At 34.3% G+C, this 20515-nt stretch overlaps 1 protein-coding gene across 1 annotated transcript in view; it reads left to right on the top strand.

The window, feature by feature from the left end:
• Positions 1–20515, top strand: part of PLEKHG1 (pleckstrin homology and RhoGEF domain containing G1) — a 104158-nt gene that overhangs the window by 56975 nt on the left and 26668 nt on the right. The window contains exons 4-11 of the mRNA XM_051997937.1: positions 2630–2676; positions 4682–4832; positions 7560–7691; positions 8381–8563; positions 8661–8756; positions 8968–9054; positions 12975–13008; positions 14717–14812. Of these exons, the coding sequence (XP_051853897.1) occupies positions 2630–2676; positions 4682–4832; positions 7560–7691; positions 8381–8563; positions 8661–8756; positions 8968–9054; positions 12975–13008; positions 14717–14812 (826 nt within the window). The remainder of the gene's footprint in view (positions 1–2629; positions 2677–4681; positions 4833–7559; positions 7692–8380; positions 8564–8660; positions 8757–8967; positions 9055–12974; positions 13009–14716; positions 14813–20515) is intronic.

The following is a 20515-nucleotide window of genomic DNA, read 5'->3' on the forward strand; positions in this document are numbered from 1 at the left end:
ATGCCTTCGCAAGGATTCATTTCTGACCTTTTTTATTTGAGGGGTGGAGTAGGGATCTTTAAGGTTAAATGAAACTGTTTCCACTGAAGAATAATATAATTATTACTTACCTGTTCCTTGAGAAAAGCTCCCATGGTAGAATTGTTGACTAGTGATGGAAATGGAAATTCTTTACTGAAAAACCTAATTATAACACTTTCAGAATGTCACCTTCCACTTTACCCAACATCATACTCTCCCATCTCTTCTTAATCTATATCCTGCTCCACATTAAAAATTTTCCCCTCAAAATATATTTTATTCATTTAAGTCAATATGTTAATTCTCTTAAGGGCTTTTGTAATTTGTCAGAAAATTATAAAGGAAAATTCATTCTTTTTTTTTTTTTCCTGAGGTAATTAGGGTTAAGTGACTTGCCCAGGGTTACATAGTCAGGAAGTGTTAAGTGTCTAAGGTCAAATTTGAACTCAGGTCCTCTTGACTTCAGGGCTGGTGCTCTATTCACTGCACCAACTATATGCCCTGGAAAACTTCATTCTTGCTTAACTTACTATGGAATACTTTCAGATATTTTTCTGAAAAACTCTGCATAAATGGTTTTTCTTTTGGTAAATGAGTTACATATTTTTGAGCTTAAGTTGTTCAGAAGTTTAATAAGCTCTAATTTATCATATTTATAAATGAGCTTTGCTGTGTCAAATTTAGTTAAAGTATGCTCTAAATTCTGAATTTGAATAGTTTGGATTACTATAAATCTACAGTAATAGCAGCTAGGTGGCACAGTGAAAAGCATTTCTGGGCCTAAAGTCAGGAAGACCTGAATTCAAATTTGGCCTCAGACACTTAACTAGCTGTGTGACGTTGGGCAAGTCAATTAACCCAGCTTGCCTTAGTTTTCTCGTCTATAAAAATGAACTGGAGAAAGAAATAGAGAGCTACTCCAGTATCTTTGCCAAGAAAACCCAAAAATTAGGGTCACAAAGGGTCAGACACAACTGAAATGACTCAGCTACACAATATTATTATATTTGTATGGGTATTTGTAGCTAGGTAGCATAATGGATAGAATGCTGGACTTCGTCAGGAAGAGTTTGATTACTGTTATAAATACCTAACTCTGATCCAAGAAAGTCATTTAACTGCTCAGTGCTTCAGTTTCATCTGTAAAATGAAAGGATTGGATTCAAGGTATCTTTCTGATATGATGCTAGTTCCCCTGTGTACATGTTTATAATTTACAATTTTATATATAATTTCATTATAGTTAACATATTAATTAGTATAATATAATTAACTATAATTATAGAGGGTAAACTGGATCATTTATATAATCTGCATTCATTTCATTGTAGTCTTGACTTCAAGAAGATGATTATTGTTATTAATAATTTTATGAAAATTAAGCAAATTAAATTTTGTCACAATTCTAAGCTTGGTGTATGTTTCAGGGCTGTAACTATTCTTCCAGGAATGTTCCATAATAGACTGTAACCCAAAACTCTTTATCTGAATGATGTTTGAGCACCTGTAAAGATTCATGAAAAATGTTGCCAATAGCAAAATTATTCCAAGTATGCAAGGTTAACTAATGCTAAATCAAAGACTTTTATGGAGCTAAGTGTATTTGAGAAATCCTTTGACAGAGCAATATATTTATTATTCCCTTTTTGGAAAATGGCATAGTTTTGATAAATCAGTCATAAATTGATTTGTACAGAAAAAAAACTTCTTTAAAACATAAAAGTTTAAAATATAGCTCTAAAGATTGATATTGAATCATTCATCCAGGCATAAAATTGGCTCTGGGCATTCAGTCAGTATTTATTAAGCACTTACTATGTACCTGCTACTCTTTTAAGTATTGGGGGCACAAGGAAAGGAAAGCCCTGTTCCTAAAGAGCCCATTATTTAAATTTTGTCTGATGTGTGAAATGGAATGATGAGAGTGGAAGGTCAGACAGTGAAAGAGTCTTGCATAATATGAAATGAGCATTTTTATGTGACACAAAAATTGTAATTTTAAAAAATGCCTTTTAAATTTTTATCATGATTTAGTCTATTAGATTGCCAATATGTTTTGTCATGTTATTTTCTATCAAAAGAAAACATGTCTGTTTCCTTCCAAGTGCAAAACTCCTTTTATGCTATTTCATTGCTAAAACATCACTTTTTAGGGCTGAATCAGGTTGACTTGTTTAAGGAACTGTCAAGAAAAGATAATGGTAAATTACAAGCACGAATGAAAAAAAGAGTTGTTTTTCTTTAAACTAATTGAAGAGGATGTGAGTAGCTTTTTTAATCCTTGAGTTTTGTTGTTGTTCAGTCATTTTAGTTGTGTCCAACTATTCATGATCCCACTTGGAGTTTTGTTTTGCTTTGTTTTATGTTTTTGGGGGGCAAAGATACTAGAATGGTTTCTTTCTCAAGCTCATTTTACAGAGGAGACTGAGGCAAACAAGGTTAAGTGTCTGAGACTTAGTATCAGAATTCATTCTATCCACCGTTCCACCTACCTGTCCATTAAAATTTTTATTTAAATATATATAGAACCTATAATGTATTGTTTGTGTTTACCTGTTACTTTGGGCTTTGTTTACTTAAATATTAACTCTTTTTTTTTCTCTTGCAGAGTGAAGATTTTCACATTTATACACAATATTGCACCAACTATCCAAGGTAGATATTTGAGATGCAAGAAAAATCCATATTTACAAATGTGTTTTGTCCTCTCTAACTGAAAGAAAAGGCGTATGAGGAAGACTTCCTGGAGAGAGAGTGGCATTTGATATAGGTTTAAAAGAATGGGTAAAAATTCAAAAGGATAAACAGGTTACAAATGCATAAAAAACCATCCATTAATGGACTAGTACTTTTTAAAAAACTGACATTTTTCGAACTAAATCAATAAAATTCTCCTTCAGTATCCATTATTTATAATTTCTAAATCAATCTTAAAGATAACAGAATCTTATGGAATGATATTCTGTGAACCCAAATTAATTTATGGCTTGCTTTAAAATTCTTGAAAGTTGGTTTTAATAATTGCTCAAATGTACATTTTACTGGAGTCTAAGGATATTTTGTTGGATCTATATCAACATCCATGAAGATAATATAAATAACAACTAACATTTATTGAGCAAGAAGTTTGTTCATGGAACTATGAATTCATAGAATAAAAAAAAAAAAAACCTAGATCCTAGCCTCAGAGAATTTACATTCTATTCAAGTGACACCTCTTACAGATAGATCAATATATAGATGATAAATTGAGGAAGAGAGAGCATAAGCATTAAGGGAAGATAGCTTAGGATCTGAACTTTGAAGGGAAGGAGTCTGAGTACTCCCTTCTAGAGTATATTTTAAAAGCAGAGTATGCCCTCAAGTGGTGCATTTTGCAACCGCTCTAAGAGATGTAATTTTTGACCAGATTTTCCCATAATGCATCTATGAAGAATTTACATCACCTATTATAGGTTTTCATTCAGAATCTTTTCCATTGTGGAATTTGGGCTATTTCTTTTGGTTTTTGCTCTTACCTGTTTACTTCTTTTATTCCTTTATTGATTACACATTTCCTTGATATCTTTTTTGCCTCTTCTTTATATTATTACTACATGGCACCTTTGTTAGAAAAGAGCCTTTGGCCTCCCAGCTCTTCTCCTAAATTTGATGCCAATAAATATTTCTGCTGCTGAATACCTCAGATAAGATAATGAAGGTTGGAATCAGTGGATTTGGCTATTTGGGGTTCCTGGTGATCTTTCTCTTCCTTTAAGCAAGATATATTTGCATTTGCTCCCTAGTTACAATTTATAACTGCTATTGTTTCTTAGAGCATAGTAATTATCTGTGGTGTAATTATATTTTAAGTGATCTTATTAGTAATGAAAATTTTCTTTTTAAAAATAGAACGGCCATATTTAGAGTTTTTCTGTCCACAAGGACTTTTTTATTTTGTTCTATGCTTAATGCTTCAAGTTTAGGGAAAAAACAGACAACCAGTTTACAGCATTCAAGTGTCTATTATGTGAAGAGCATTAATATATATATAGAGTATGAAAAGAACATGTAGGAAATAGAATGGACACAGGCCCTCCCTTCAAGATGCATCCTCTGGAACCAAAGAGATCGTCTGGTTTAAATCCTTTGTTTTACAGATGAAGGGGTTTAAATCCTTTGTTTTACAGATGAAGGTTTAATACTGTGACTTCTAAGGGTCACTTCTAGCTCTAGATCTGTATAAAGAAAAAATAGTCAAATGCAATCATTAAGAGTGAAGGTTGAGCAAGATTTTGAAGGTGATAATGCAAAACGATTGACAGAACTGAAAAAGGCATTGAAAATCAATGGTGCAACATATAAAAAGATAGGAGAAAGCCCTTTGTGCCCTTACCAAATTGCATAGCTTGACATTGAAGGCATTATTTCCTTTTATTGTATCAAAGCCCATGATTCCTGTTGTACTTAATTTGTAAGATGCCACATATTTCAGCTGATCTCATCATCTGATTAGCTGACAAATTAGTTGGGCTGCTCTTTTGAATCCAGGTATCATGATGTAAAATGGCCTATCACAGCTCACAAGTGATCATCTTCTTCGTATTACACGCTTAAATGATTTAATAAGTAACTCAGTTATTGAAGAGTCTGCACTATGCTTCATGGATTTTATTTGCAGATCAGTAGCTGTGCTAACAGAATGCATGAGGAACAAAATGGTAGCCAAGTTCTTCAGAGAACGTCAGGAAACTCTTCATCATTCGCTGCCCTTAGGATCATACCTTTTGAAGCCTGTTCAGCGGATTCTCAAGTATCATCTACTTTTACATGTAAGTATCTTCAAAATGTACAGTTCTTTAGGCCTGATATACTTGAATATATTTTAATATGCAGGAATGGAGTTTAAAGTTTTTATCTTTTTTGTATTTTGAGCTGATAGCAAAAACGACCAAAAAAAAAAAAAAAAAGCTGAGAACATCTGGAAATGTTTTTCTTGTTCATTCTTTACAGTTGACTAATACATTTTAATTAAGAAATACTGATACTGAGCATGCAGCATTGAATATGTCCAAATAATGAGATAGTTTTTCAACTCTATAATTCATTTCTTGCTTGGGAGAATCACCTGGCAGACTACCAATGCCTTTCTGGGACCTTTGACATTTTTTTAAAATGTCATTGGCCCCTAGACACATTCTGGGGCATGATCTTGCTGGGTGGTTTCTGCATCATATAGAAAGTTATAATCTAAAAGAAAGCAGTTGTTTCCCACGTGCCAGATTTAGTGGGTGGTTTGGGAAAAAGAAGTATTTATTTGTCCTGGGTTTGATTTGGTGGGGCAATAACCAACAAGGACATAAATGGGAACAGGATGAGTAGTGAACAATTCATTAAGTTTTATTCTCAGGAATAATTGAATAAATGTCCCTGTTTTATTTCTCATTACTTTTACACTTTATATAGCTTTGTAGATACAAGATAATTTAAATTGAGATACCTCTACATAATCCTTTTTCTCAGTATATTCTGATAGTTAAAGCAATCAGGCCTAAGGCAAGTTTTTTTTTTTTTTTTGGTTTGTTTTTTTTTGAGATGGAAGAATTAATTAATCAACAAATATTTGTCTGCCAAGAACTTTGTTGGTTCCTGGAAGATACAGAGACAGAAATGAAACAAGAGTCCCTTGCCCTCAGGAAACGTACAGGAGAAAGAGAGTGTGTGAACACAGATACATACAAAGTAGAATACATACACAGATAGATACAAAGCTAAACTGTATCTGGGGGGGGAAGAAAAGGCACTAATACTTGAGCTTTAGGAACCCCAAGAGACAAAGATGGGTGGTAGGGAGAACTTTCCAGGCATGGGATATAATCAGTTCAAAGCCACACATATAGGAATACACATCAACAATGTGTAATAAAGCTGAAACGGCAATGAGAAAGCTAGATTGTGATGAATTGTAAATGTCTTTAGGACAAAACATCCTATAAGTAATAGAGAATGATCTTAGACTCAATTAATCTAACCCCCTCACTTTGTGGATGAGGAAATTCAGACGGTTCCAATTTACTTAATTTACCAAAGATTGATTGAGCACCTACTGTATACCTGCTAGTGACATTTTTATTGGCTCTCTGCCATGCCTAAAATTCCCCCCTTCTCATCTCCATTTTCTGGCTTCCTTTAGTTGCATTTGTAATTGCTTTGTTCTTTTGATAAGAAGGTCAAAAAATGTTTAAATTTTGGATAATTTTCCTTTCAAGCTAATTTTGTTGACAAAATGACTCTAATTTATAACTTTTTCTTTTAAAATTATTTTGTGGCTTATAAGTAGGTTGATTTTACTTTAGTCCATATTATATTTGCTTTAGCCAGATCATGCTTTTAAAACTGTGTAATTATAGTTTGGGACCAATTATATAACAGGACAGTCAGTTCACTTGAAATTACTCAGCTAGCTGTGCTTGCTTTGGAAGTTCACCTTTTGAGACCCTTTTGCCTTTCAAAACACATCATCAAGTATTTTTAATTTCAGAATTAAAAGTCCTGCAAGGCTATTGTCAATTATAGACTTACTTGCTCTTCAATCATCCAAATGAATATTGAAAATATCAATTGTACCAGTAATCCCACCATGACATCACCTAAGTCCAACACTGCAGCACTGAACAATTTTCTCTCTCACTATGACCCTCCAGATAGTTATTTTGTCTGCTTGATTAATATAGCATCTAAATCAGATGGAATTTGATCCATCTGATCAATGGAATATATTTTTTAAAAATCTTACTGAAGTGAATATAATATATAACAGAACTTTTGACTAGCTATGAGAAAGAAACTGGAGAAGGGAGAGGAAAGAGCAAAAGCAGGAGTAATCTTAAAATAGTATCCAAATTTTAAAATAAATTATGGTATGTCATGTATTGGCATATTATTATTGGATTTGTGTATGTCTTCTCATAAATCCATAATATTTGAAGCAAAATAATGAAGCCACATTGGAAAGACTCAGATTATCAGAAATCCCCTTGCTACATTATCTATTCTGAAATAAATATTTCAGTATATACCACTACTATTAGTAGTTATAATAATAAAAATAAAATAAAGCAAAATTACCCTTTCTCACTCTAAACTTATACTAGCTTATACTACCTGGGAATAAAAGAGAATGGAATGTTCTGTTTCTCTACTGTGTCCCAAATACCTTTTATTCTGGAAGATCACTCCAATCCTGGAATCTAAACATTGGAAATGCCTTATGCTCCTTTTTTTTGTTGTTGTTGTTTTCTGTCTTTTTCTTTTCACTGAAATTGCAATGTTTCAGTGCTGGGATGCAGTAGTAATATGAAATTTTGAAAAAAAAAACTGTAGAAGACTAAAGCTGGAAAAGGTGTGAGAGAACATGTAGTAGGAATTCCTTATTTGAAAAATGAAAAAACTAAGACTCCCCAAAATTATATAGGTATCTTCTCAGTGTAACAGAGAAGAACACAGGGTATGTGGAAGAAATGTTTTAAAAATAGATGGTTCTTTACTGACTTCATTAGGAAATAGAAAACCATCTTGACAAGGAGACTGACGGCTATGATGTAGTACTTGAGGCCATAGACACAATGCAGAGAGTAGCCTGGCATATTAATGACATGAAGAGGAAACATGAGCATGCCATCAGATTACAGGTAAGTTCACAAAATCTTCTTGTCTCCTTGTTTTGAATTTTTCTGTGAATTGCTTTTTTGTTGTTATTGTTATTCCTCCTCACTAAATGTTAAAGGAGTATTAAATCTTGCTTCTTATCTCCCAGCATTCCTTGCAGGAATGACTGATAACATCATATTATTGGTTTTCCTTTATCTACATAATTATTTATTTTGGGAGGGTTTAAGAAATCTTCTATACATCATTTCTTTATCTCTTCTAGTTTTTAGTTCAGTATATAATATGAGGAACTGAATTTTCAGTGGAAATTTTTTCAAAACAGTAGCTTCAAGATCTTTATCTGGAAAGGGAAGAAGTTCAAGAAGGGAAGAGAACAATTTTTTTCCACTGGTAGTTCACATATTAGCCTCTTTGTGTAATCTTTGAAAAAAATATAACTAGTAATATTAACTCTAGTGGGGGATAGGTGGATAGGGTAGGTGGATGACCAACTATGTACTAATAGTTAGATAAAATTATCCATACATTTCATTTTTATTAAACCTAAAATGAAAACTAATCTTCTGTGTAATGCCCTAAACTGACAAATGAATTTATTTCAATTATCATGCCATCAGATACTTGAAATATTAATAGAATTTTTGTTAATTAAGTGTTTAACTTTCTTCCTCTTATTTAAAATATATTAAATATATATTAATTCTTCCAGGAGATACAGAGTTTACTGACTAACTGGAAAGGACCAGATCTGACCAGCTATGGGGAGCTGGTGTTGGAAGGAACATTCCGCATCCAGCGGGCTAAAAATGAGCGAACATTATTCCTTTTTGACAAATTGCTTCTGATCACAAAGAAAAGAGAAGAAACCTTTACCTATAAAGCTCACATTCTGGTATGTCTGGGAAATGCTATAGAAACTGAAACAATTTATGGGTCCTCATTCCCTTTCAAAAGTGTCTTACTGACTTTTCATACTCCTTTTGTTATAGTGTGGCAACCTCATGCTTGTGGAAATGATTCCCAAGGAACCACTTAGTTTTAGTGTTTTCCATTATAAGAATCCCAAGCTTCAACATACAGTGCAGGTAAAAAATATATATATAATATCTATTTTTTTCCTCAGTGTGATTCTTTTAACTTGAGAGGCTTTATATTCCATGACCTCTGTGCAACATCTGATCTGCTCTCTATGTTTCCCAGCAGAGGAAATTTTTTTTAAAATCATAACCATTGGTCTTAGTATCCTCTGGATTTGCAAATACGAGTTACCTTATTTTTACAATCTGCTCCTGACAGGCTAAATCCCAACAAGATAAACGACTCTGGATTCTACACCTGAAGAGACTTATCCTAGAAAATCATGCCGCTAAAATTCCAGCGAAGGTAAGAATGTAACTTAAAACTTTTCAAACTCTAGAAACGCATCCTGACCCAGAAGAAATGATCTACTCAAAATTAAACAAGCATTGAAAGAAAAAATATATGGGGAAACAGAAGACCCAACTCAGGTCTGAATTTTTTGTGGCAGTAATGCAGGACAGATTGAAAGAAGTCACAAAACCTTTCATTGATTTAAGTGATCATATTATAGATGTGAATGCTTCTGCTTCACAGGAAGGTTGTGTGTTGAGAGTTCTGAAGTGCATTTTCAAAGATTTTCACAAAGTCCTTAGAATGCCGTATCCAAAGTTACTTTTGAAAGCTCAAAAAAAAAAAAATCATCATTTAAACTTTTGGGCAATCAGAAAATATTATCCACTATCAAAACATATTTTCTGCAATAAAATAATATTTGAATAAAAAACACATTTTAAAAAGAATGTTTTATCTCAGTTTCAGGAAAATTCTTTTTTAAAGTATAAGACTGAAGCTTGTCAAAGTAGAAACTTGTCAAAGTAGAAACTAGCTGAATTGGTTTTCCATGACTGATAAAATATAATGTAACTTATAGTCAGATTTAGCAAAGTCATGAAAATAGGTACACACCCAGAGAATGGATAGAAATCACAAAAAGGTGAAATGATTGGAGCAAAACAATGTATCCAGATTCTCAAATGTTCTTTGTCTCATCCCAGCAGTATGGGATGCTCTAAGTGAATCTGACCCACCCTAGAGCCATTTGGAGGTCAAGCCTGATTCCACTGTAGATCATTTTTAATAAGCTTTGGAATTATCCTGAGTGTTGGGCCTTCTTTTTTTTTTTTTTTTAACCACTTAAAGTCAGGATGGTTGTCTTATTTTTTCACATTTTTTTTATTTCAAATTTATGGGATAAAATAAGTATTTCCATATCATAGTACAATAAAAAAGATAATTACACATGAAACTGCAACACTATTGTATACAATTTGCTATTCCTTCTAAATATGTAATAATTAAATTGTAAATTTCTTTTTTCTTCTACTCTCCCCCCACCTTAGAGATGACTATCATTAAACACAAGTGGATATATATGTAAAATTTTTCTATACATATTCTTTTAATCAATTTTTTTCTCTGGATATAGATAGGGTCATTCTTGGGGCCTATTTTATTATGAGTTCAATCTATGAATATTCAATTTGACTAGATTTGTCCATTTAGGGATCTTGAGGGTTGCAGGGGGGAAAGTATAGAAAATAGTAATTTGATAAATATTTTTTAAAACCACATACACATGAAAAATAAGCAGCACTCACTGTTAATATTGAAAAGATTTACTTATTTTAGCTTTTTCCTAAAAAAAAAAAAAAAAAAAACCTACAGGTTTTTTTCCCCCTTGGGATAGAGGGTTAGTTAAAATGAAAAAATAGATTGTTGGAAAGTGTTTAGATAACTAATATTAGAAAATTTAAAAGGTAGCAAGGCTTGGTGGATATAGAGCCAGTTTTTGAGTCAGGATGATCTAAGTAAAATTCAGGCAGGTCCTGCTTCTGATGCATGTAGTGTAATGTATTAGTCATTTAATCTCTCAATGCCCAGAGCAAACTCTCAATGCTGCATAAACTGTGGTTGAATTGTTGACTTGCAGTAGTCTTCACACTAAAAGTTTGCCATACCAATGAAATTGGAAGTCCACATCACCAAAACAATACACACAAAAAAAAAAAAATTGCTGTGGGTGGGGAGCTGATAATGAAGGGAAAATTGGATAAAGGCTTAAAGGAAATTGCTAGCTAATGAGAAAAATTTCGAACAATATTGTGGGGATTGGACTATATTTGGGAAAGTCATTGGCCCTTTTTTTTCCCCAGAATGTTTCCCCAGGTCTCAGGAGTCCCTTCATGGTTCATACAATTTTGCTCCTGAATTTTAAAGGGCTGATTTTCTAGTCTATTTGGGGAGAGTACTTCTCTTTATCCTCAGTATATTGTGAAGAAGGGATACTAGCTTTCTCCATCAATGTATGTGTGTTTTTAAAAACCATCAGTCTTCAATTTGTAATCAGGAAATGAATGCACAGGTGTGTGCTTTTTTTATTGTGAGCTCCATTTTCTCAGAATATGATGTGACTCAAGGTAGTTCATGTGAGACTGATGATTATTTTTTCTTGCTATTAATCATTTCAGTTTCACGCCTTGTAATATCCCTCTGAACAATGGCATGGTATTACTGACATAACCTTCCTATAGTTTATGTGCTTCCTGTAAAAGACAAAAGTTAAAACTCTTTAAGGTAATCGGCAGACTTCTGTTGCAAAAAAGAATAACTTGTGCATCCTTTTAAACATTTCTCCTACACCATATATGTATTCCAGACATTCTTGTTCAAGTATGACTGAATATCTTTGGTCCTCAGTTTCTTCACAAGGAAAATGATGTAAAACAGTTGGACTAAAAAATTTCTAAGGTCACTTCTTTCTCCAAATCTATGATCCTATGAGCCTAAGTGTATTTATTAAGTCCTTACCATGCCCCAGGTACTGTGCTACATTCAAGAGAGAGAAAATGTGAAGAAAGGCAAAAATAGTCCTTGATCTCAAGAAGCTTATAATCTAAGCAGGGAAATGACATGCCACTAAATAGATAAATACAAAATATGGTTTTAGCATGTGAAGAGAATAGGAAAGATCTTCTATATTAGGTATTTGGTATTCTTACTAAAGCTGAAATATATTTAGGAAGTCCACATTTCTAATTATTTTAGCTATCATTCTTGTATCCTTAATAACTACTAAAATATCTTTATTTGATAAATTTAAGATGTTAACTTGTAAATGATGCTCATTTCCTATTTGACTTAATAAGCTAAAGTTAGTACAGTCTGATAAGTTATTTATAGCTTAGCTAAATTTTAGAAACAGAAAATTTCTGTTTCTATCAAATGAAATGTGAACATACTGGCGACATTTTGTAATACTATATTGGATAGAGAGTCAGCCTCAAAGCCAATGAGGTCTGGATTCAAGTCCTGCCTGTGTGACTGATCAAGCCACTTGAAGTATTCTGGGCAATTTTCTGGGACTGGAAGTTGCAGAGAGAGTTTTGACCTGAATTTCCTCATGAAGGAGTTCCCTAAACCCCTGCAACTATCTTAGCAGTCCTTATCTCTATACACACAGCTGCCACTTAATTAAAAATGGCATGCAATTCTTGGAAATACCTTTGTTAGTTTTTGCTGCTTTTAGCACAGAGATAGTTCGTGTCTGACACCTAGTGGCCAATATGGGATATCATTTTGAACACTAAATTCCGTAAATCATCAATCAACAAACATTTATTTCAAGTCTTTAATATCAGGCTCTGTGCTAGGAACTGAAGATACAAATACAAAAATGTAAGTCCATTATAAAGCGGTTTATTTTCTAATACAAGAGAAAACGTGTGTGTACATATGTGTGTATATGTATATGTGTGTGTATATCTATAGCATTAACTGCTAAGATCTTTCCCAGATCTCAGCTTGTATGCTTCTACCAGAGGGAGAGAAATATTAACAACTCAAGAGTATAATACGAGGGAATATGTTTGACTTTGGGAAGAAGAGAAAAGAGAACAGAGAAAGGAAAAAAAATCAGCAGTGATTTGTCAGTTGTGTAAAGTATATATTATATTAAAATATAAATATGTACAGAGACACTATATATTTGAATCTATCTGCATTATGTGTAAAGATATAAATATCCCAATATTTAGCAGTCAAAACTATTTAATTTTGTTGAGCTTTTTAATGTGTAAAGGTTACATTATTCTTAGCATGAATAATTTTTTAAAAGACATAAATATATGATCTTTATGAATAATAAATGACTGAAGTCTGTAATGGGATTAGCACCTAAAGTGAAAAAAATTTAGCAAATAATAATCATATTTTCTGTTTTTCAGGCCAAGCAAGCAATTCTGGAAATGGATGCCATTCGTAAGTTGTTTTTTTTTTTTTCTTAAAAATAAAATGTCCAGCATTTTAAATTAGAACTCAATAAATATAATAGAATCAAAAATCAATGGAATGTTTAAAGGAAGAGAATGGTAGCTTTGATGAGGTATGGATCATGGCAGGAACATGGGTTGGTCTCCTAGTATCCAGAACATCAAGGTAGGGCAGGTTTGCAGTGAGAAACGCTACATAAAAGGCTGTGATGAGAAAAGGCACTTTATTAGAGAGAGACACCAAGATGTTCTCTTGGTGGGCAATGTCAAAGAATTGCAAAGAGACATAATCTCAGGGTTTACTTTTATACAGAAACAAAACAATTTGGGTTTTGCATCTGAAAGCAACATACTTGGGATAGGGTGTGGGAAAAGAGTCTTTCCTAGGGAATGTAGGCTTTGCATCCAAAAGGTGCATAATGTGTGGGAAGAGAGTCTTTCCCTGGGAATGTAGGTGCTCTTCTGGTCCAGGCTGTATTGTCCTCATCATCTTTATAATCATTGAGATGGATGGAAAATAGGGTTACAAATCCCTATGTTGCTACCTAAAAATCTGAACACAAATATTTTCATTTCCAGTTTGTGTGTGAATCAACTCATGTCTAACTAACTGTTTCCAGATTTGTTAACAATTTAGGAAATACTTAAAGGGGCCTAAAGAAAAATAAGCTTTTTTTACTGAATTATTTAGATAGATTAGTTATAAGAATCCTACTAATCAAAGAGCTATCACTTTACTGTTTCACTCTGTATAGGCACATTAGAAAAAGTCAATGGTTAACAAATAGCATCATATATAAGAGACAAGGAAGAATTCATATCTATTTGATCATGGGAGATGGAATGGATGATTTGTACCACAGGAAGAAATAGTAAAGTCAGAAAGACAACTTTTGAAACATTACTGCTTGCTACACCCAAAGAAAGAACACTGGGAAATGAATGTAAACTGTTTGCATTTTTGTTTTTCTTCCCAGGTTATTTATACCTTCTGAATCCAATTCTCCCTGTGCAACAAGAGAACTGTTAGGTTCTGCACACATATATTGTATCTAGAATATACTGTAACCTATTCAACATGTAAAGGACTGCTTGCCATCTGGGGAAGGGGGTGGAGGGAGGGAGGAGAAAAATCGGAACAGGAGTGCAAGGGATAATGTTGTAAAAAATTACCCTGGCATGGGTTCTGTCAATAAAAAGTTATTTAGAATTTAAAAAAAAAAAAGAAAGAAAGAAACATTACTGCTTGCTCATCTTAGGACTCTCCTTTTTTCCCATAATTCATTCCAACCAACGTTTTATTAAAAGTAATTTTTAAATATCAAGCACAAGTTTTCTTATTTGTTTAAGCAAGGTTTGTGACTGTTCTGAGTCATGCGGCTGCTTCCAACTGCTATACTAGAATGGGCATTTGTGCCCTGACCATTTTAATGAACTCTCCAGGAAGTGTTGGAGTGCAGCCAAATATGTGATCACTTTTCCTGCAGGGCTTGCATTCTCTGAAAAGTTCTTAAAAGGCCTACTGTGAACAAATAGAAAAGCCCTGTGTAAGACAATAACCACACACTGATTTTCGGTTTTCTCTTTGTCTTTGCAGAATAAGAATGAACTCATGAGATCCTGCAACAGATTAATGACAGTGATTTGGTGTATCACAGAATCTTGTATTCTAATTCAAATACATGGTTATCTTACAGATCATCCAGGATTCTATTACAGTCCTGAGAAAGAAATGAAGGCATTTTCCAATTCTAAAGAAAGCACTGCTCCCCATCGCCTGAGAAGAAAATCTGGTAAATTAGATGTTTTACTCTTTAATATCACAATCTGTCATAATGACAAGTGGGGGGGGGGGGGAAGTATCAATTGAAATTCTCTCATGTAGGGTAAGGCCTCTAGATGGGGAAGGCCTGATCTTTGGTAGAAGAGGATATCATACTCTGTAGACTTTGGAATGACAGTAATTCTTGCTAGACAATAATGCTTAAGATTACATCTTAAAATATAAATTGGGGAGATCTATACAGTAATACCCAGAGCTTCTAGCTATTTGTTTCCTTCCTGTGAGCCTCACCTTCCAGAAGCCTACAAACAATATCTACTTTGTATGGCTTTAGGATTGGTCCTTTTTTGGCAATAATTTCAAAATGGATGGATTTATTCCATTGTAATTGCGTGAGTAAAGAACACCTTACTTCTCACTGCCAAATTCTTGAATTTGCTATTCTTAAAACACATAAGAACCTTTTTTTTTTTTTTTTTTTTTCTTTGCTGCGGTAATTGGATTTGAGTGACTTGCCCAGGGTCACACAGCTAGGAAGTGTTAAGTGTCTGAGAACAGATTTGAACTCAGGTCCTCCTGACTTTAAGGCTGGTGCTCTATCCACTGAGCCACTAGTGTTGAGGTCTAGGTTTGGGGTACCTAAATGAAATTAGGGTTAAGGTCTAGTGGCAGGTTTGGGGTACAGATTTGGCGCAAGGGGGTCTAGTAGCGGCACGAGTTCCCAATAAAAGCATTTATTGGCCCGGAGAGCTAGATTGATAAAAGAGGTTTATTATTAGATAAGCAAAGTTAAAGTATAGGCGAAGGTAGAGATAAGGAGGGCACTGGACAGAGGGTCCAGTGGACAGAGGGTCCTCACATGGTAGCCATGTTTGGAATCTCTGCAAAGAGGGGTTCCCAGCATGGCCTTTTTATAATAGGAGACTTAGCTCGAGGGGCTTTCGGGTGTAGCCCCAAAGTTGGCTCATATCCGGGTGGGGCTGGGAACAGGTCAGATCTTCTATTGGAATTCAAAGGGACCAGGATTTGTGAGTTAAAGGGCAATTTACATTATTAACTAGGAGAGGGTGGGAATCTAGAAAGGAAGCTTTCCCGCATCATTAGGAACCCCCACATAGGAACTTTTTGCAGTTCTGAAAATCAGAAACCAAAAGGTTGAGATCCTGATGCTAAGAATCAATTATATTTATTGATAGTAATTTTGCTTTTAACATACTTTATATTCAAGACCTTAGAATCTTCCTAAACAGTCTAAAGTTTAGAAATAACTGTTATCAGAGAGTTTTCCTTCTTGCCCAGTACTTGTCTATCATTAACTCAGAATGGTAGCCAACATTTCAGATGATAGGTTTCAAAGAGATGTTTTTAGAAAGGATGGAAAATATGTAATAGATATAGAATTGTTTTAGGCACATTTATTTGCCAACCAGCATTTTAATGAAACTCTTAGAGCCAGGTTATTATCCCTTCTGTGAGTACTAAAAAAAAAAAAAAAAAAAAAAAAAAAACACATAAGAACCTCTGAAGTAGAAAGCTCCTACTAGGGAGTAAGTATCTTTTGGACTTAAAAAGAATTCATCCTCCAAAAATTTTAAGAAATATATTCAATATTTTTATTTTTAATTTTTATTGATTTTTTTGTTTTTACATCAACTTCTTAAATAACTTCCTTATATCAACTTTTAAAAATTCATCTTTGAATATCCAACTCCCCCTTCCTACTCAAGAAATCAATAAAAGAATAAAAGTAATAAAAGAATAAAAAAGTTTGAGGGAGAAACAATTTCAATCAAACTAAACATCCTGGTTCTGACATCATTCTATTACAGTTTCCCACATCTATTGTCTCTCACCTTAGCTCCAAAGGGGAAGAACCACCAAATGCTTTGTGGTTTTTGTTTTTTTTGTTTTTGTTTTTACTATAACTTGAAAAGTAAAAGCCTGCCTTTTTGGTGGCATTGAAAGTATGATTAGCTGAGTATTTTATATAACATACCTAAAAAATTAAGTTGCATTCCTCCCTTTTTCTCAACAGTGTTGAGTTTCATAGGAATAACTTAGAAATATATTAAGAAATTAAGAAATATAATTTGCATATACATTTGTGTAATCTTTTGAAAAGTATACAATTAGGACTTGCTTGTATTAAATACAACTCCAATCTGCCTACTTATAGCAGGAATTATTAACTTAACTTTTTCCTCCATGCTTTTTAAGTCCAGTATTCCTTCTACATATCACTGATTAAGGGCCCCATCTTCATCTGCCAAGTCAGCAAATCATTCAGAATGTAGTTGCTTTGGGAATCTCATTACCCCTTTCAATTTTAAAAATCATCAATTTCCTTACATTTCCTAAAGCAATCTCTTTACCAGTCAGTACAGTTGTTTTTTCCTTGTTTGTTTTTGTTTTATTATTAACTTTTTATTATTATTATTACCATATATATTATCAGGCTAATAGACTTGAGTAGGGCGTACAAAGGTCCCTTTGATATTTATAATAACATTACTAGGTATTAACAAACAAAAACAAAACATCCAGAAATAATTACACAGATAAGTAAATACAATATGCTTACAAAATTGTTTTTTGTCCTTTGTTCTGGAAAAAGGATCAATGACATCACCAAGGTGATGTCTTGACTCACTGGTGAATTTAATCTAATTGGATTTGAATGAGGCAGAGTTACTCAAAACCACACTCTCTCCTCTGGAGTCATCAAAATCCTGTAGCAAGACAACTGAATGAAGATCTTTCCCAGGGTTCTGTTTGTTTGAGGCAACACCCATTCAGTGATTAAGAACTACTTAAGAATTGAGAGAAAAGATGACCTAAGTACTAACTATTGAGAGAATCAGGAAAAGCCTCATGAAAGAGGTAACAAGCTCAGTCTTGAAAGGAATTGGGGGTTCCTAGAAGCGAGGGGAGGGGAGGAAAAATATTCCAGGCAAGAGGGAACAACCTGTGCAAAGGTATGGAAAACATTTTTATAGGAACAGTGAGTTGACCAATTAGGTTGTAAACATAGACAGTATTAGTGAGGGTAAAATTAAATCAGTCTGAAAAGATGAACTGAAACAGGATTATGAAGGGCTATTAATATTAGACAGAAAATTACATAACAAAAAACTATGCTATATAACATGGAATAATAAGTATCTGTATGTTTAACAAATGATATATGGAGGGAGGCCACATTTACTCAATCAGTGATCAGCATAGTAAAGAAAATCAATTAAGTTGGATCCTGAAGATTATTTGAATACCCATCATTTGTTGACCAAGAGGGAAATTTCCTGATGTCCTCTGGAGCTTTGGTGTTCTGTGGTCTCTTTATTCTTCCAAGTTTTGATGTGCTCAGGGAAATGACTTATATTTTACAAGTCTGATGTGGATAAAGCTGACCTGCTTCAAGGTTTGACATTTATTTCACATTTTTGCCAAAGTTAGACATGTGTTATTGTTAAATGTTTCCAAGCAGCCCCTTTTAATTCTAGTGCCTTCCTTCTGCTACTTTTTTTCTTTAGACTGTTATAGATTGTTAGTGTGTGTATGTGTGTATTGTTAAAATAAATATTCATCCCAATTATGCTTGTAGTTTTCTTAATATTAAACCAACCTGAAAAAATAAAATAAATATTCATGTGAATTGCTAAAACAGAAGAAACCCTAGGTCCAAAAAGGGGAACCAGGAATAAGCCAGAGTTTGATCTTAGTTTACAAAGATTATAACTACATTTATTGCCTGAGGACATAAAATTTGCAAGCTGGAGCAGAGAGACAGTTCTTAACTGCTCAAAGGGGAGTGGAAAAGGGTGAGCTATTTATATATATTTGAAATATTTATGACTAGTTGAGGTATTCATGGCTAAATGTGGTAGAGGGAGGTTAAAGGAGAAATACAGAAAGTCAGGGCAGTGGGGGTCCATGGAGAAAACATCTGCAAATACAACAAAAAACAAAGTAGGATGTTTGCTGCTTGTGTGGATTGGGTGCTAGACTCCCTTACCCAAATTGACTATTCAGAGACTTCTTTTGATACAAACAGGAAATATTTATTCAGTTCTTACAAGGAGAGGCCCAAGCACACCTGAGCAGGCCCAGAGCCTTTCAACTCTCCTCTCCCAGCATTGTATTTGGTCTAGTGAGCCAGAAATAGTGAATTTGTTTAAATAGCAAAAAACTTGGGTTCATTGGAGGACTGAAAAGGATGTAACCATTGACCAATGGTCAGCAATGCTATCTACTTCCTGTGGGTCATGTAACTTCCTGAAGCGAAGGCCTAGGGAATGACCCACTCCATCTCATAGACTTTTTGAGAAAAACTTCACCTGGTCCCATTTAGTCCCTTCTCTTTTTCACATGTTTGAAGATTTCTCACACCATTCCTGGTACATTTCTTCCACCAGGACTTCTTAGTCGCTCTGTTCAGTATTAACTGTAACCCACCCTCTATCATTTAGAATCAATACCTGCACATCAGTGGAAGCTTTCAGGAGCCATTTTAGCTAAGAAATCTTGAACTATTCTAGTGATTAAGTGCATAACTTAATAACAAGCAAGTGACAAGATATTACTGCTTAAAGCAATGAGCAGGAATCAGAGACCCCACTCCCACCAACTCCCACTATCTGTCTTAGAAACCCAGTCATCACAGACCAACAGATTGGCATCTGGCAGCCAGTTATCCATAGAACTACAGCACTGTGGAGCCCAGGGGCCTCAGGGCCATTGTCCCATCATTCCCACCTCACGCAGTCCAGATCCAGACTCATTTGGGACAAACGAACAAAGGTCTCATATTCTGGAATTGCTTCAGGCTGACAAGGGGCTGTAGAGCTGATCACCTAGTGGGATCCAAATTGAGGAAGGAAGGCAAATGACTTGTAGGCATCAGCAGCATCCAGTGCTGAATGTCAGAATCAGGTGTCAGGTGACTTCAGGTTGGCCAAGTTGTTAGAATTTCATGTCTTGGAGTCTGAAAGAAGCAACTCTCACAAGTAGGTGAAAAATGCAAGGATTAAATATGAACAAAAGAATAAACAAAAGTGGAATTAATATGGAGGCTACTGGGGACAGTAACTAGGAACCCCACCCAAAGGAAAATTGGGGGGAAGATGAGGCTATCATGAATGCCTCTCATGCAGACAGCTTTTCCTAGAATAAATACCAAGAATGTTTCCCCAAAATTCCTGCTTTTGTTTCCTCAAAGGAATAGGGGCAATGGGCGGAACATTGTGGCCTTTCCTTAAACAAAAACTACAGAGTCCTTACTCTTACGAGGGAAGGCTTTTACCCAATTAGTACAGGTGTTAACAAAACTGAAAGTAGTTTGAAGCCCCTGCAAGGGTACATATGTGAAAAGCCCTTTCAGAATTTACTTGACTGGGAGAAATATGAGGGAATGCAGGAGTTAGGAGTTGGGGAATTAAAGATGCCATGGTCAGGGACAAATAGGGAGCAGGCAGGACAGCTGAATCTGCAATCCTGTTTCCTTTGTCCTGAAATGAATTCCCCCTTCCTTTACGAAACAACAAAAACCTCTCTAGGTCCATGGATAGCTTGCAGTAATTATACCCCTGCATATTTAATGGAGAATTGTTTGGCTATCACAAATTCCTTTTCTTTCCATATAGCCCCCATGATCATGCAAAACATGAAAAACATATTTGAAGTCAGTATAGATGTTCATTCTCATTTCTTTCCCCAA

This window comes from Antechinus flavipes, chromosome 4 (genome assembly GCF_016432865.1).
Source record: "Antechinus flavipes isolate AdamAnt ecotype Samford, QLD, Australia chromosome 4, AdamAnt_v2, whole genome shotgun sequence".
NCBI lineage: Eukaryota > Metazoa > Chordata > Mammalia > Dasyuromorphia > Dasyuridae > Antechinus > Antechinus flavipes.